Raw genomic sequence first — 19,039 nt, 5'->3', positions numbered from 1 at the left:
TGTTTAATTTTCTTATTATTTCATCAGAGTTAACAACTTCTGCTTATTCAATATAGTGCAGACGTAAAAATCAGTTTCAAGGAAAGAGCATCAAATCAACCAAGTCCATTATTGGAACGTTAAAATAGAAAATTTTTTCATCTTATTTTAATTGCATATAATATCGGAGCAGATCGCTAAACGAAATAGCCTCCATTAGCATAATGCAATAATGACGAAATTGAGAGTTAAGAGATTTTACACATTGCTTTGAAAATTATGGTGAAAACAAACGACAAGTTTCTGATAAAATCATTTAGGTTAATCATTTAGGAATGGAGTCCTAATTGTTACGAGTTAGTTTTTGCAGTTTTGAGCCTAAGAACCAAAATTTTTGAACAATTTGAGCAAAAAAACTCGAAAATATAAAATATTTTGTTTTTCCTCAAATGTTTCGGGTGAGTAAAAGTTTGTGAAGGACCTATTGTATCTTGACATTATTGAACAGGTTTTTTGGAAAATAAGAAGACTTCAATCAATTCAGTGCTTTCAGAATAGCAAAAAATCAACCTTGAAAATGTGAAACTAAAAGCAAAAAAAATGGATTTTTTTCCGAAATCTAGAATTGGTTATGTAAAAAAATTTTATTTCATCAGAATTCACAATTTCGGTTTTTTCAAAACAAGAGAGACGTAAAAACTTGGTTTTATGGGACGAAGATCAAATCATACAAATACTTTAATGTAGAGTTAAAATGTAAATTTTTCTTACCGTCTTTATTTTAAACGCAATTTACTTCAATACCATTTAATATCAAAGCAGATCGATTGAACTAACTGCCTTTAGCATAAAGCAATAAAGTCGAATTTGAGAGTTAGAGATTTTATGTATCGCCAGGTTGAAAAACTTACAAATTAAAAGTGACAGATTGCATTGAAATTTAAGTTAAAAACAAACGAGAAGATTGTAATAGATTTATTTAGGTTAAATGGAGTTTTGATTGTTAAGAGTTTGATTTTTTTGCGGTTTTGAGCCATAAAATTAAACATTTTTGAACTATTTGACCACAAGATTTGAAAAAAAACTCTTTTTTCCCCAAGATTTCTTTTGAAATTTTTTTTTATCAGTCTCAATGTTTTCTACTGAGTAGAAGTTTTCGAAGGAACCATTTATCTTGGACTTGAACAAGTTTTTTGGAAAAAAAATGATAACTTAAGTTATTCTAGAGCTATCAAAATAGCAAAAATCAACTTTCAAAGTGTAAAACTAAAGGCAGAAAAATATAATTATTTTCCAAACTCCAGAATTGGTTTTGCAAACAGTTCTTCTTCTTCTTTCATCAGAGTTAACCATTCTAGTTTTTTCAAAACAACGGCATTTTAGTATTTTCAAACATTTTATTGTCCTTGTATTTTCAAACATTAGAGTTAACCATTTTAGTATTTTCAAAACATTTTTCAAAGAAAAGATGGAAGTTTTCTTTTCTTATATTTATTTTATTTGCTTATATTATCGGAGAAGCTCTTTCGAACTAAGCTTATTTTAGCATAATACAGTACAGAAGGTTTCATGAGGCAGATTGTCGCCAGGTTAAAAAACTTAAAATTGAACTAAGAAAATGTCCATTTTTTTGGAAATTTAAAAGAACAATATTTTTACTGTATTTGAAATTGCTCTTGACCTGTTTACTTCTCTGGTTGTTTCCGAAAATTAAACAAAAATAAATAGTTTCTTGATTGTAAGACTCCTAAATTTAAAACCAAGAGAATTTTGTTGAAAGATTTTAAGAACTTTTTTTTTTAGTTTCTAAAAAAGATTTAAATAACCAACCGCGAAAAGTGAAAAGGCTCAGACAAAAAAATTAATGAAAACGACAGTACATCATTGCTGCTAAATGTGAAGCTTTAAGTAAAGCGTTTTGACGTTCTGAAATCTGACACAAGTAGAGGCAGAGTGCAAGAATGATCAGAAAACATAAAAAATTTAGATAAATGACCTGATATCTGCTCTGCAAACTGTGGTTTCAGTTTTGTTCAAAAACCATATTGTATTTACTAAGTCTAGCTGATGAAAAGTTTAGGAGATTAAAAAAACGAACTGGCCATTTTGCTCATGCAACCTCGAAATTGTCAAAATTAAATAAAATTATTTCAGTTTTTAGTGTCATTCATACAGTTACCAATAAAGTTGCCTCAAAAAATCCGCACCTAGTTTTTAGGTGACATAATAGAACTATCACGAACCATGAGTAGAGATCATTTGTCAAAAAAAACTTTTTTTTCGGTGTCGGGGTTTGTATTTGTGCTTGCGTGTGAGTGGGTACACTTGTGTGGTTGTATGTATATAAACATGTGCGCGTGTGTTATGTCCGTGATTTGTGTGTGCAAGATAGAGAGAGGAGGGAATGAGAGTTAGTCTGAGAGAGTTAGTTCACTTGAATGTTAGAAACAAATGGACAGGGTGCAAAAACTATCAGAAAACCTAAAAAAAAGTAAAAAAAGAACTTCCTTTTTATTTAAAAAAAATTGCGGCTGCAAATGTTTCCAAAACGAAAATTACGTTTATAAATTTTCACTGGTAACACATCTGCCAGGTTTTAAAGACTCATTTATTTATTATGCTCGTAAATTCGCAAAGTAAACAGAAAAGTACACTGCGATAAAATTAGAAAAAAAACAAAACAGAACTAATTGAGCAGTGACGATCCTTGACTAAAGATCAGTTGCCAAAAAAGTTTATTTCTGGTGTTGGATTTGTATTTTGTGCAATGTGTTGTGTGTGAGAGAGATTACTTGTTTTTTTGAGTTTTGTGTGTGTATGTGTGTGTGTGTGTGTGTGTGTGTGTGTCTTTCAAATTGTACTACTTATCTTTCTAGGCTGGGATAAAGAGATTTGGTTTTCGTCTGCCAAAAAAATACGGGAAAATTTTTGATTCATTCAATACAAGGAGTTTTCTCCATTGCAAATAAGTTGCTTTTGGATGCTCTCAGCGGTTTTCTGACCGAAATTAACTGTTTTTTACGACCTTGAGAGGCATGTTGTAACATTCTGTGCTACCCACAGACTCGCCATCATAACAGCCCAATTTTCTGGTCAGTAAATTCTGGCTGACCAATACCTTCTGCCGAGCAGTACAAAAGTGTTGCCATAGGAAAGTTCGCAAAAAACGGAATAAGTTGATGATCAAGATTTTCAAAGATTTTCACTTTTCTTCATCTCTAACATCAATTTGTTTCTCACAATTAGAACCATTTGACATTTCGTTCGTGTTTTTTAGGAGCATTTCATATGCTGTCTAAAAATATTCTTCGTCATCTTCTTAACCTGCTATTAGGCTTCAGATTTTGTGTCTGCTAGCGCTGTATTTTTAGGCAAGGAGTGTTCACACTTTTTTCCACAGTATTCGGTTTTCAAAAGGGGTTAAACAGAAATAATCCAGTAGACGCTAAGTTTCATCAGACTTCCTAACGTGGCTCTAGAAGTTTTCTCTTTCTGTTTTTAAAAGGTTTGGGTTGACAATGCTCACCTAATACAAAAGAGTACCACTGAAATTTGAAAACTTTTCATTTTTTTTTTGTTTTTACGTGCCCAATGAAAAATTTGGAGGTTGTCAATGTGTAGTTTTCAACAACAAAAAACTCGTACTTAAGTTTTATGCATTTTTGTGACTTTTGCGCTAAAGTCCTCATTTTTTGAAAACTGTTTCTGCTATGACCACTAATTCGAGGGAAAAGAATTGTATGAGAGTGATTCAGGGAAAATCATCAGGAAAAAGTTTCTCAAAGTCTCAATATACGATTGCACAATTTAAATTGGGGTAAATTTTAACTAATTTTCGTTTATTGAAAAACATCTGTTTCCTCCTTCTTTCTCCTTTCTCAGCGTCTTTGCTTAACCATGTTATTTTCTAAACTTAAATTATTTATGATTTTGTAAATTTTTTTCGTGGTAATTCGTTCTTTTAGTAAAGAAAGGTGGTTCTATGGCAGAATTAACCCGATTGGCAATTTGAGATCTAAGATTTTTGGAACAACATAAATTCATTCTTGAAAAAAAACATACCGATAAACTAGTTTACAACTATTCGTCAAACAAACCATGAATTAAGATTCGTTTGTTTAATGCGCAATGGGTAACAAAATGAAATGAGGGCAAGTTTTAACAAATTACATTAAAGACATTGTTTATCATTTGAAGGGTTCGAACAATATGTAACAGCGTATATAACGAGTATTCTTTATTTTTTATTCTACTGAAAATTTTTGCTCTCATCGCCAATTCAAAAAAGTCCTTGAAAAAATTTGAGTGTTTTGTCATAACATTGAGACTTCTTCATATCATTGAACACAAAAATTGAAGTTGTTGAATTCCAACTGGCTAGTATTTTTGTTCATTTAGAGATATTTTGTAATTTTTATCATGATTCTGCTTCAGTATTTCATTCATTCTAAGGGCTCGCAAACTGAAAAAAATGATTTAAATTACTTATAATATATATTTTTTTCTAATTAATTGATAGAAACTAGTTTTCTATTACCAGTAAACATTACCAGGTTTCTTAATTGATCCTAAAAGATTAAACTTTCTATTTTTTAAAGGATTTGACTAATTGCAGTGCATTACAATTCTGTGTACAATTAAAAATGACTTGGCATTTTTTGCTTTTATATTGCCATCATAATCAACAAAAAAATACGTAGACTCTTTTTTGACAATGTTTTTGCTGATATTTGTCTATAAGAAGAGATAAAGAAACCAAAATAGAAATTTTTCCATAGCAGAAATTTGATCCATTCTTAGAAGAAAAGCATAAAAGAAAGACATATTCTTTCTGTAGAAAATCAGTTTCTTTGAAAAATGACAATTTCGGGAAATTAACTGAATTTGGTTGTCCATATTGATTAGAAATATATGTATTTGGTTTGTTTAGCTAGTTTGTACATCATAACGTGTATAGAAAAAAAATGTTTTTGAATATCTTGCAAAAAGAATCTTTTCTTGAACAGAATATTACAGATTTTTTGTTTCTGAAGCAAAAACGAACCGAATTTTTCAAATTAAATTTACTTTTGCGATTTTGTGACGCAGAAGATAAGTTAATTGACTCCAGTGCATGTATGAAAACATTTTAATATCTAAGCTTTGTAGTTGTACCCTTTGTTAAAAAGATTTCCAAAGTATACTCTTAAAATATTCAAATGTTTTTCGATGAGAACCTGAAATTTTTATATGAGAATGAATAACTTACATGCAGTTTTCTTTGCTCTTTGATTTTTTCAAGACTGATGTTATCAACTTTCGGTAAAGGTTTTCCGTTACATAAGTCTGCTGTCAGACTCATATAAAGTTTAAATTGAGAAACCGAGCTTTTTTGATTTCTTTTCCAGTATTGTAGTTATTCTGATTGACATTTTGCGGCTTATAAAACTTTGGAAGCTATATTTATTTTTATTGCAAGAATCTCTTATAACTACAAAAAGTTACTATCATTTCTAAGTGAATTATTTTTCATACTTCGGTTGTTTGATGGCAAAATTTTTTCTGCGCTGAAATTTTTGCCTATGAATTTACTGTGCAACCCAACTACTTCTTAATTAGGCTAAAAATTGTACAACTATAAACATGTTTACAGTTATTATTTTACAGTTAAACATCAAACCTGTTTTCTTTAAATCAGTTTGTTTGTGGAATCCAAAATTTACTAATGCTGACCATATCAATACTATATCGCTGTTTTACGCATGTATTTGACAAACAAAAATTAAGATAAGAAAATTAAGCGAGCGCGCTCAAATGCGACGCGCTCAAAGTTTTAGTATATAGTTCACAAATTTTCGTATTTTACAATGTGCGAATACTAGAGTAAAGTCTAATTGATTCTAATCTTTTGGTTTCGTCACTCTTTTCCAGACGTTAGACGTCGGAGGCTACCACTCTTTTTGAAATTTGTTTCAGAAAGAAGTTTTTTTTAACTGACTTATTTTTTTGAAACTATTAAGTAGGTTAATTAATAACCAACACGTAACAATTTGAAAATCGAGTAATTAGTAACCACAGAGATGACAAAGGAATGGTACAAATTGGTGCAAATATTGGCAACACAATTCAGGCGATCAATCACCGATTTTCGCATTGCTATTTTCGCTAGATTTTGCTGCCGATTTTGCTGTGAGATTAAGCAGACGTAGAATGACAATTTGGTCGGTGATTTTCGCATTGTTGCTGATTTTGGGTAATTTTGCTAAAATACCAAAAACCAACGAAATGACAGTAGCTGGCTAATTAAGGTTTCATTCGTGACCTATAAACTGAGTACATCTCTACTAGAAAAGGGAGTTGTTTTAACTGTTGTGTGATTTTTAAAGACGACATTGGCAACCTATTATCTGTAACGCTAAAATTTGGTTGCTTCAATGATTGTAATTAAATCATATTTGATTAACATGATAGGATCTTGATCATATTTTACGTTTTAATTTAACAGCACAAACGTTCTCTGCCTATTTGTAACGATTATTTAATTTTCATGCATGAATCTTTCAACACCCAGGTTGAGGTTCAGGCCCAAATTTTCATTTGATCAGACTTTCCAGACGGAAGTTGACCCTGATCAGACTTTCCAGACACATTTTACCTCTGATCAGACTTTCCAGACATAGAGGGTCTCTGATCAGATTTTTCAGACCGAAGGATCAGACCATCTTCAGACCATGGTCCAGACTCAAATTCAGACACTTGCCCAGACCATACTCAGACTTTGATCAGACTCGAGTGTGCTCGAAGTGGTTATGATCAGACCCAGTTGCGCTCGAAGCATTTATGGTCAGATCCAGGTGTGCTTGCAGCCATTTATGATCAGACTGAAGCGCGCTCGAAACTAGTTCTGATAAGACTCGAGTGCGCTCGAAATACTTTGATCAGAAATTGATTTTACTTATAAACAAATCTCTTAATTTTGCTATAATATACTCATTTCATAAAAACTGATGTTTGCAGTATTGAATTCATCTAAGGAAACATCAATTATAAAAGTTTTGCTGAAGAAAACGAAACCCAACTGCTGAGAAAAAACTTTATTTAATGTACCGTTTAGGGTATAATTCTGACTCAATGGATTAGTTTAGACAGCTTTCCACAAGGAACATCGTGGTCTCCAGTTAATCAATTTTTTTTCTGAAGGGGACCGGCCTTTGCTATCAGCTGCAGTTCTTTTTTTGATCAGAGTTATCGGACTTTAGATGAGTCTCTGATCAGAACGCTGCTGTATTGCTGGCTCTTGGCAGAGCCAACATCTCTCAGTGAAAAAAAATTGAAAAAATAAAGCGCTCGAAATGTCCTCTGATCAGACCCAATTGCGTTTGATAACATTTTTGATCAGACCAATTTACGCTCGAACCGTTTATGATCAGACTTAAGTGCACTCGAATGCGCTTCCGATCAGACCCAATTGCGCCCGAACAGTTTATGATCAGACTCAAGTGCGCTCGAATACGCTTATGATGAGACTTTTCAGACCAAATTGACCTCCGACCAGACCGAATCCAGACCATGGTCGAGACTGTAGTGCGCTCAAACTTGCGTCCAGATCCTGTAATTTCGGTCTGGGAACACGCGGGTGTGCGCTCGGTTGGGTCTGATTTTAAAGCAATTTGGGTCCGCACCTCAACCTGGGCAGTTTTCTCTTCTAATTGATATAAATATGATCAATATAAATAGGCAGAGAAGGTTCGTGCATATTTGATTATTCGAATTTGAGATTCAAAATTGTTCTCTAAATAATTCTAACCTTTTTGTCACTTGGATTGGTAATAATAATTCGTGTTCGAGCCTTATCTGTTTTTAGACATGACAAAAAATAATTAACAGTTAGAAAATTTGCACAGAATTTTTATGTTTTCTTCAAATTTACAAAAATTGTGATTCCCTGAGCTACGATGACCGCAGAACGAGGAACTGCAGAAATACTTGGCAAAAACAAATATTTTGACTTTCAAAATATTCCTCAATTCTCAAAGTTTTAAATAAGAAATACTCGGTGGTTTTGGCGTCAACAAGAACTGCAATCATTATATAGCTTCTAGATAGCCTGCTCAAATAGCAGGAGCATTACATAAGCATTACGTGATGCGCAACTAGAGATAAATTTTTGGAGTTGTTTTGTCCTTCAATCTCTAGTGTTTTGCACGTGACGTGTTAGAAGAACTGGTGTAAATAAATTATAAAAATAATAACAAAATGGTTACCAACAACTATTGTTTGCGGATATAAAATTTCGAGCATAGCATCATATCAATATTTACAAATATTTGGACTTTAACACTTCCAATTCATTTTTTGTTTTCAATTTATTGAGCTTTGTTCGGGCCTAGACTTGATCCGACGGTTATCTTGATTGTATTGAGAAAGAAAGCAGAAAGCCGCATTCGGAAATATTTAAAAAAGTCGTGTGTGATTTTTTGCTTATTTTACAATCAGTTGTAGCAGGAAGATATAATTAGTCGAGAGTGCGGTCTTTTCGAAAGTCGAGGTCTGGACTTTGAGGGGGTGGTGGATAGAGGGAGTGGGAGGGGGGAGGTGGCCTCGGCGGGCCAGTGCAAATTATTTGTGGAACAAATTAGGATTGGCCATGTTCCACTCTTTTATAATGTATGGCTCTTTGCTATCTTTTTCTTCTTCTGCTCTTCTGTTGTAGATTGGGAGTCTCCTCGTGGCTTTGATATACTCCCTCATGACGTCATTGATGTCGTCTTTGGGGAACAGACGGACTGACCAATCAACCAAAACGTGTTTTTTGTGGAAGGCTGATGAAACAAATTCCATCAAGTGAGGGTCACCCTCAAGGCCACAGAACAGCTGAAATGAATGGCTATTAATGCTACATTTCGAGTCGAAGAATTTTTCAACAATTATGCCAAAAAGAATTTCATTCAACACTTTTCAGTTACGAGTTATTGCAAGACAGATATTCTTCGCACGATCTTTGTTCAGGTTTGTTGGGCTATGGATTTTCGCGAGCGGAAAAAAGCGTTTTTATTTAAGTAAAAAGGAATTAATTTCTCAAAATTGAGAGAATAACAAAATGGTTATTAACAGTAGAAATTAGAGATCTACAGGAGATAGAGATATCGGAATAATAGATCAAGATGGTGATTTGATTTTGGAGATTAAGGACTCAAAAATCAGCAGTATATCAAAATACCCATTATCAAATCTCAAAAGACAAGAGAAAAAACTAATCTTGGCCCCAAGATTTATAGGGGGGTCGAGAGTGCTGCCAATATAGTTTGCTCGCATAAACAAAATAAATTTGCACTTTTTTAAGATTTCACTCACATTTCCGGTGGTATTATAATCATTCAAAACATGCTGGGAAAATTTTTAACAAATAATCTACCTTTAAAGTTAACTATCTAGAACCATCAGTTTGAACCGAGTTTTGATCCAGAGCTCTATTTCTTGAAGATTCATTTATATCAACTTAGTGACTTGGATAAATTTGCTCTTGTCTGATTGCTTGCTAAGTTATACTTTCTATTACTTCTAACTAAAATTAGGACTATAGTTTGAATCACAATTTTAACAATCCCACTCAGACTTGAGTTGATTGCGTAGAATCTACTATCATCAAAACTATTCTGAATGTTTCCACCTTCGATACGGGTAAAAATTTTGTCCGCTTCAGTTTTCTCTGTAGGAACCTAGTGATTTGAAATAGTCCCATCTTCCGTCTTCTCTCGATTGAAGTGAAATTTTAGCTTGAAGGGCTTGCCCCTCTTGTGCATGACTGTGTTATGGCAAGATATGATACAAGTCTGATTGTCCTCCTCAATTGATACTTGATTTCTGAGGTTCCTGATTTTCTGCTGCTGATGAAGAAGGAGCAGTTGTGGTTGGTTCTGACACCCAGATGAGTGCTGCGCCACTTTCTTTGAGCTTGAATTGGTACCCGTCGTTGATTTTTTGATGTTCACGTCACCACACCGGTCTGCATCTTTTTCCCCACTAAGTCACTTTCGTGTACAAAAGTTTTATACCTTTTAAACTTTGAGGATATCTAGGAAGTCGCTTTCCGCATAGCCAGTATTGTTTGGTAGGCGCATTCATGTGTCTGGACAAAAACTGACTGTTACCATGAAGTGTGGCCTCTTCTGTTTGACCAGATAGAGAAGTGATCCAATCAAGCTTCTCTAAATCCTCCTATCCTTTTCTTCGTCTCCGTTTCTTACTGTTTGAAGTTGCGAGTTCAAATCAGCTGAAGTCCTTGAGAATTTGCATTGATCCATTTAAAACCGCTCAATTATTGCTTCCATATAGCATTCTTGGTCGACTATCACTTTGGCCTGATCTCGTCTAATTCTGAGGCCCAGAAAACTGTGTAATGTTTCTCTGTATACCATGTGGAATGTTGCCTTGAGTGCTTTCTTGACATCGGAGACCTTTGTCATGCTTCCTGATGCAACAATGATGTCGTCAACCAAGACCAAAATGAGGGTGTGGCAGTTTATCCACTCTCGCGACCAAGCAATTCTCCTCCCTGCCTCTGTTGAGTCATTGTCTCAGTAACAACTTCGCTAACTCCTAAAGCCAGTTGTTAGCAGTCTGCCATACTAACTTCTCTTTATCTGGTCTTCAATTCACAAACTCCGTTGGCTATTCCAGATTCACTTCTTCCTCTATTTGCGCGTGCAATGAAGCCGTCTCGACATCAAACTGATGCATCACATGGGCCTGATTCTTCCAGAGTTGAGGTAGAATTGCGAATGTTTACGACTTACGCTTTCAGGTAGGTGAAAAATAGTTAAAATAGTCTAGCTCTTCCCCTTGTTTGAACCGCTTCGGCGTATAGCGTGCTTTGTGTGTCATTTTGTAGACACATTTGGCCAATATGACGTCCCTGTCTGTGTGTGGTCTCAATAGGTCCCAGGTCTTGTTGTCTTGGAGTGCTCTAAGCTCATCATTCAGTGACCGGTTCCACTGCTCCCGATCATCAGCTTGCTTGGTTTTGTAGACTGTTTTGAGTTCTACATAGTCAGCTTATTTCACAGTAGGATGGGTTCTGATTTCTCCAAAAAATTGCGGAACATTCTTTGCTCGTTTTCTTTAACTGGGCTCTGCACTGTCCGCTTGCTCCAGTGCATCATAATTGGAATGAACTGTCTCTGACTTTGAGAAATCATCTGTGTCACTCTCTTCTAGTGACTCTAAGTCTCTGAGACTCTTTTTTATGAATTCTTCATCTAGTGCTGCTTCCTCAACATCTTAGCCATCTCGTCTCAGTTTCCTTTCTTGAGTGTTCACACTCTCCGCGTCGTGCCACTCCTATTTTGTTGCGGTAGATGTTTACTGTCTCCTTTTTTGTGGACTTTATCTTGATGAACTTTGTCTGGGTGCAAAATCCCCAGTTGTTGTAACCCCTCATCTACCAGGTCAGGCGTGTCTGTGTTGTCAGGTATAGAGACTCCTTCGGACTCCTTGATGACCATATCTCGGGTTGCCATCACCTCAGGTGAGTTGGGAATGAACAGGAGGTATCCATTGTCAACCTCAGTGCAAACCAAAAATTTTCCCACCAGGGTCTTGGGTTTACGGATGCTCACATCTCCTAGTTTTTATATCTCGCAACCGCTGCCTGGCATCTGTCTTCTCCCCGTCTTACAACCAAATTCTGATCTTCGCTGAGTGAAGAATTGCTGCTCCCCATGCTAATATGTGAACACCTGAGCCAATGAGCAAATATTTTGCAATCTCTAGCAATGTCCTGCTGCACCTCTCAGCTAGCCGGTTATGTTGTTGCGTGTCTGTTATGGTATCCTCCTGTAAAATACCAGCGTCTAAACAGTACGTCTTGAACTGCTCTGAGAGAACCTCCTCTGCATTGTGTTGTCTCAACTTCTTCGGCGTCCCCACATTGACAAAATTCCTTCAGGCTGTACAGTGTGTCACTCTTTGCCTTAAGCAGGTCCATAACACAAACTTCTCATACCGGTCCGCAAAACACAATTTAGAACCAAAAACCTGATGGAAGCTCTACTTCCATTGGTCTCATCACGTCTGTGAACACCCTCTCCAGCTTCTTCTCAAGCGATTCAATCATCTGTGGCACTTAACTGCACTGTAAATTTTCTCGCAGTTGCAACTCAGCTCAAACTCTAAAACTCTGCAGGGTAACTAAAACAAGTTTATAGGTTGAGTTAGTTTTATCCGAGTTCCCTTCTGCAGTTTCGCGCAGCCGTTTCTTTTCTCCAAAGTGAAGCCATGTCCCCAGTGCTTGCATGTTGAGACTGATAGGAAGACTGAAGAATAGTCAAGCACACACAAACGTTCTTCAGTTCGGCTTGAATTTCCACTCTGGTTGGGGTACGCTGATCCTGAAACATCCTCAGCCAAACACTCTGGAAGCCTCTCAGTTTTGAATTCTGACCTCTGATTGAATGGGCAAAAGGTCCGGGAGCATATCAATGTTTGCCACTGTGTGATATGTACAACCACAGTCCACTAGCAGGCCTGCTGTCTTCCACTTTTTGAGAGCACTAGATATTCTTCATCTGTTGTAGCAAAGGTTTAATCCATTGCCACTGACTCAAGTTGGTCTCCGTCTCTTTTCTGTTTTGTGCCCTGTCTGGACTCTTCTCGCCACACTTGCTGCAAATAGCTCTCTTTTTCTGTTTGCCTTCCTTGGTAAAAAGTACTGGGATAAAACACAATGCTGTTTCCTTTCTTGGGTCCCTTTTTGAAGTCACGCGTCACTGTTAGGGCCACTGAAACACTTCATCTTTTTTGTCTCTGTGTCGTTTTGTCATGAAAGTTCTGCAGACTTTTCATCAACTCTGTGAAGTTCGTTGCCGGGTTGAAGTTTTCCTGTGTCTTTAGGACCAAGATGTAGAGAAGGTCTCTGTGATTGTTTCTCCTGCTTCTTGCAACCTTGTGATCAGCTCTTGCCCTATGATGAAGAAGCTGTCCAGACCTTCAGAAGTTTTGAGCCAGATTCGAGCAGCCAGCTATGCCAGCAAAGTCACCGAGTCAGCAAAGTTTCCATCTTTTATGCAGAACCACCTAAGTTATGCTTGATCACCATGAGGGTTGTTGCATCTAGAGTCAATGCCAGATTGCACTAAACGTTGTTTTTTTTCTCCTTGATGTCAGCAGCTTCCTTCCGATATGCGTTTTTCTGTCTCCTGAGGGTTTTTTTATTCCCTTCGCTGCTTTCCCCAATGGCAAGGTGTGCAGGCTCATTGGGTTGCTCCCCATTACTGCTTTTAGAAACCCTTCCTCTGCATCATCGTAACAAATCTTATGCTACTGATCGAAAAATTCAGTGGCATTCCTGTGCAGGTCAGCAGTATCACTTTCTCTTGATCCATTGTAGAATGAGCAGGCAAAACAGGTACAAAAAGGAACTAAGCAGAAAAAGATAATAACTGTCAGCAACAATTTAGTTTTGTTTTAGGTATTATTTTTTGGACTTAGATGACTGCTGGGCCCATTACCTGTTGGTTTGCGGCCTTTTGCAAGGGGAATAAAAACGTTTTTGTCGAAGTGAGAAAGAATTATCTTCTCAAAATTGAGAGAATTACAAATTGCTATTTCACAGTAGAATTTAGAGACCAACAAGAGAAATCTGATTAATAAACCGAGATCATTATTTGACTTTGGAGTTTAAAAAACTAAAAAATTAGCTATATATAAATATATATATATATATATATATATATATATACATATATACATATATATATATATATATATATATATATATATATACATATATATTTATATATAGATATACACGTATATATATATATATATATATATATATATATATATATATATATATATATATATATATATATATATATTAACCCCTTATCAATGCGAAAAAGTCGAGTTACAAAACGAATCACAGCACCAAGATTTATAATGGGGGGTTGCAAGGGTTACCCAGTATGGTTTGCTAATGCAAAATTCCTAGAAATCATATGCAAATGTTACCAAATATAGAATGTATTTGCACCTTTATAAGATATCATTCACACTTCCGGTAGTATCATAATCATTCAATACATGCTGGGAAAATGTTACATCAAATAATCTAACTCTAATAAATTTCTAACTAGGTTTAAGACTATAGTTTGGAAAGAATTTCTAACAAGTTTCAATGTTGGAAAAAACGTGTGCAATAATAAGCAATATATGAAACAATATTGAACCTAAAAGATATTACAAATAACTATTCGTCCTACTAAACGAGATGTAACGGCTGCTCCTCTACGAATGAGAAATAAAGTTTTACACCGCTCAATTTGTTTCACTGTTACGAAATTGGATCGGATACTAAGTTTCCGCAATTCGCTTTTTCAACTATATCCGCTATATTGCCACCATTACAATTCAATTTCAAGAACTAATCAAAGTTTTTGCTGAGTTATGGATAGAAACCGTTGTCTGCGCTGGTTGCTGTTGAGTAGTTAGTGAGTTGCTGTTTTATTTCTTTTGTCAGATGACTTTTGTGTTGTTAGAATAGTTGCTATAGCAACAGAAAGTGTATACAGCTAACCAAAATCGGAAAAGTAGTCCTTTCCCTCATATGCATTTTTTCAAGCAAATATTTTCCCCATCTAAGCAAGCACAACTCAACTCCCTGTTAGAAATTTTCGGCATTCGTTTCAATGACTCTCGATACAACTTATAAGAATGAGAGGCATTCCATGTGTCTTGGTACAATGTTGTAAGGCCATAGAACTCATCACAACACCATGTTACTAAAAGCAGTTCTCCAAGACCCAATGAGTTGGGTGATGAAGAAGGCTTACTCTAAGTTTACTTAACAAAGCAAAGACTTTTTGATACAATTGGGAGGTTCTGTCATGCGTGTTGAAAGGTACAATCTTTACTATAGGGCTACTAGATTGGCCATTAAGTGGAAAAAACAACCGAAAATTTGGTTATAAAACACTCTGTCTACCCACTAAATAGATAAAAGTTATTTTTAAATGAGTTATGGTTGCAGATCCACTGGTCGGCAAATAATATCATGTTTTGATAAGTTAATAAACTCGGACCTTGGATAGAGTTTCTCTGATAGATCCCCCAGTAGCAGTGACCCCAATGTAGATGGTCTCCACTTGAATTGACCTCCTCCGAATACCAATTTTGTAGATGCCCGATGCAAAGGGTGCCCTCTTCAATGCCTCACTCGCTGGAACCCAACCCATTGTATATGGGAAATTGGTAGGTGAAAAAAAAATCAAAGGATCCAGTGGTCAAAGAGGTTGCCGTATATAATTCACGTCAGCCTCAAATTCTTCACAAAAAGGTCGCAGATTAACAGAATCTTCTATTATTCTAAAAGAAGTAATGTTTTGCAATAATAACTAAACAGTTGAAAGTTTTCATTAGCAGGAACGCAGAATTCTTGGAAATGTTTTAGCTAGAGATACATTCTTTCGAAGTCACGCGCTGTACACAAACAAAATTTGGGGCGTGTTTTACGTCTTATTTTCTGAGCAGCTCCATAATTTTCCACTACGATTTTAAGGACTAATTAAATGAAAATAATGTTTTCTGGAAATGATCCGGGGAAGCTATTTCGGTCTGCTTATGAAATAAACAAAAATAATCTAAATTTATTTATTTCATCAACTGCTGTTTATTCGTGACTTGTTTAAGTAACAAAATTAGCAGAAAGCAAACAAAGATTACCAAAAACAGAAATATCTGTTTGCCAGGCGTATATTTTCAGAATGGCTGTCGCGGGACAGTTTTCAGTACTTCGTTTAATTTATATCCGTTAACCGCTGTGATACCGGAAAAGCTTGGAAGTAATTCGCTCCTTTTAAGGAAAATAATTGCGCTTAACACTATTAAAAACCCTAACTGGGGAGGAGCAAACTAACTCTCGAACTCTTTCTCTATTTAAAATTAAAATTTATAGTTTTGGGATATTAACGAATTCAATGTGCGATTTATAAAAAACGGCAGTGCGAAAGTCTAAATTGGATTAATTTTCCTGAGATAAGGTAAAATTCAGACCAAGAAAGAGAAACAAAAGGTAGTCGTTCTTTGATGATTTACGCTGAATATTTAATTCCACATTAAAGCTTTCCAAATTGAATACTTGAGCAAGAGCGACTCTACTTTTTTCCAATAAAAAAGGAATCCAAGTTTTTATTTGCATTTTTATTCCATGCGTAACTTGACAATGACGTATGAAAACATAATTGCAACATAGGACAAACAAATATCGTGTTGAAAAAAAGCATGGCGACAGATAGAAAGTAGTGAACAAAATAAAATTTCTTGTTTGACCAATTTGAAGTTATGAACAAATATTGTATGTCGCAAGGAAATTGCGGTCAAATATCACAGATTAGTTCACTCAAGAAACATTTCAAGTGTCGCGGGGGTTATTTTTAGGAGTTCAATCCCCATTTGTAGACGAGTTTCTAATAGAAATCATTATTTCACATTTTTTTTGAAAATGTCATATTTAACAGAAAATAAACATTGCTTGTATATTAAATATTTAACTATTCAAGAGAAACAATCTATAGAAGCGCCATAGTAATTCAAAGTTAGAAACAGTAAAAAAACATATATAAATGGGGGTGCGCCTCTAGAAGGAAGGTAATGATGATAAGATAAATAATGTCTAGTGAAGATAAAATATCCAATTCCAATAAAATTTCCAAAACACAAGTAAATTGGACCTTTATCTTCCTTGGGAAGTCTATCTGAGAAAACGTCTCTGCGTACTTGTGCTGTTCCGTCTTGTGCTGATGTCTTAATGATCTATATGAGAATTCTTCAGGTAGAAGTTGTACAATGGACAATGTTGGTCTCGATGATTATATGTCTAAGTGGAATGAATAATTGATAATTACCTGCCGTATTTTTGAAGTAACATAACTATGTTCCTATTTTAGGAATTTGCTTTTTTTTATTCTCATGTTGTTGAGAGCAAGAGAAATAGTAAACAAAATTATTCATTGAGAGATTTTACAACATTTTTATAAGGAAAATTCGTGGTTAAATCTTTGATTATTATATACATTCAACATCCTGATAATATGGGTGCAACAAAAAATCAAGGGAATATAATTAGTAGAGGACATCACACAAAATTTCAGTAAATTCACTCAATAGTTTTCAGAATTTTTGAAAACCCTTTGCAAGTCCCATAAAGGTTTAATCTACTCTGAATCTTCACCTCTGTTCTTCTCACACAAATTACTGAAAACTATTGCACAATATTAATATGCTAAAATAAAATCTAGATATTTTTAAAACTTTTAATAGCGACTCTTTTTCATAATTTATTGATTAGAACAATAACATTTGAAGTGAAATTAAGACAAAATTGAAAAAAAATGTGATCTGACGAATTTCGTATAATTATGCTAATAATTGTTGTTTGGATTACAACTTCGGAAAATGCTCTAGTTGCAGTGGCAAAAAACAGAATTTATTTCAAATAGTGAATTCAAAGAATACCCTAAAAGAAAGGAATGTTTTAACGTTGACAACATTAGAACAAAATATGAACTGCATGCATGAAAATGGAGCCCCATTAAATGTTGATTATTTTGAGCAAAGAAATTTCACTGACAACAACAGAAGCTGCTTATTCAGATTTCAATCAAACATTGAAGTCAAATAACCAAATTTTTCTAACACAGATATTATGAGACAAGGAACAGACTTTTTACTTGGTACCTATCAAAATAATAGAGTATTAAATCAGCTCACTTTGAAAGAGTACAAAATTTTTCAAGAAAAATTACTAGTAAATTTACTTTCACTTCTACTAGTAAATTGTTACCAAACTCAAGGGGGAAACTACACATAACGTGTAAAATAATTCTCAGAGTACCATATAATACTGCATGATTTCAGAGAACGGCTTGAGCATTTGGAGTGCCAGTTAAAAGATAGAAAAGATAGACAGAATCTAACGTCCGTAGTATCCGAAAAAATTAGTGAAAGGATACATATAATCAAACAGAAGAACTTGTTGAAAGAATTGGATTGTTGCTTTCAGAAAGTTATACTGAAAACAAAATTATAACTGAGAGAGCACACCAATTAATTTGAATTCAAAAAAAAACTGAAGTTACAATCAAATTTCTTTATTTGACTGAATAAAAGAAACTTTGAGAATTATTCAAAATGATGTCATGCCTCTGGAATGGTCAGACTTTAAAGCAAGCTTGTCATAAAAAATGCTATAAAAATTAAAAAAAAACGAAAAAAAAAGAGTAACAGGTTTTATCAGTAAAAATTTATCTGATTTAATGAAAATCTATTCGTAAGGTGTTCTGTTGTTTGCAGAGTAGTTGCTGCAGTACACTCTTATGCGGTCTTGGTTTATACTTACTAGCTTTTTGGACGTTTTAAACTTTGCAAAAATTAGTTCAATTTCACATAGTAATGATTAGATTTTTTTCAGTTTTAATGATCACTCAAACTCCTTTTGTAACTGCCAATTGGCGTGTAATTAATCAGTTTATGGAAAAAACTTCTACAGGACTACAGTTAATGCTCTGAAAACGTTGATAGAAAGATATAAGCAGCTTCTTTAGAAAAAAAAACGATTCAATCTTTAGTCATTGCTGTGTGAGTCAAACGGTTTTTTGCCTATAAGCATTAAGCCAATAAATTGTCAGTTATTTACGAGAGCTGTCATTCAAGTGCAGCTTAAATTAGAAGACCATTAACGCCATTAATTCAGCGAGTTACTGAGATCTAAAGAAAAACCTTTGGCAAACTATTAAAAAAAGTTTTTCGCAGAGTAATAATTTAAGTACAACACCCATGCATGGAAATTCGCAAAAAATCTAATGTCATCGTCAAGTATATGTCATTAAGAACATATTACATTGATTAACCTACATATAAACAACTGCATTTCAGTCCCTAAAACCATTTGCATTTTAGTCAGAAATAGACAATGACTAAACCATAATATTCGAACCAAATATCATTTAAAAAGACAAAATCAAACCAAAGAGTTTTTGAAATATTTGAATTGTTACAAAGAGATGATATTACTGACAATGAAAAT

General features: G+C 34.6%; 1 protein-coding gene across 1 annotated transcript; it reads right to left on the bottom strand.

Annotated features, from left to right (window-relative positions):
• Nucleotides 1-8,170: 8,170 nt before the first annotated feature.
• Nucleotides 8,171-16,997, bottom strand: LOC142344109 (uncharacterized). The gene is made up of 2 exons (XM_075395606.1): nucleotides 15,039-16,997; nucleotides 8,171-8,832 (listed from the first exon to the last, which is right to left on the bottom strand). Exons 1-2 carry the CDS (start codon nucleotides 15,189-15,191, stop codon nucleotides 8,578-8,580), a joined length of 408 nt encoding a protein of 135 aa, XP_075251721.1. The 5' UTR covers nucleotides 15,192-16,997; the 3' UTR covers nucleotides 8,171-8,577.
• Between the last annotated feature and the right edge of the window lie 2,042 nt (nucleotides 16,998-19,039).

This window comes from Convolutriloba macropyga, chromosome 8 (genome assembly GCF_964194025.1).
Source record: "Convolutriloba macropyga chromosome 8, txConMacr16.3, whole genome shotgun sequence".
In the NCBI taxonomy this organism is placed as follows: Eukaryota; Metazoa; Xenacoelomorpha; order Acoela; family Convolutidae; genus Convolutriloba; species Convolutriloba macropyga.
This window is presented reverse-complemented; position numbering and strand designations above follow the sequence as displayed.

Excerpts from the sequence above, each read along its gene's own strand:
- LOC142344109 (XM_075395606.1), bottom strand. The coding sequence starts at position 15,191 with ATGGGTTGGGTTCCAGCGAGTGAGGCATTGAAGAGGGCACCCTTTGCA. Across the intron at positions 8,833-15,038 it reads TCAGAGAAACTCTATCCAAG|CTGTTCTGTGGCCTTGAGGG; the intron begins GTCCGAGTTTAT and ends CATTCATTTCAG.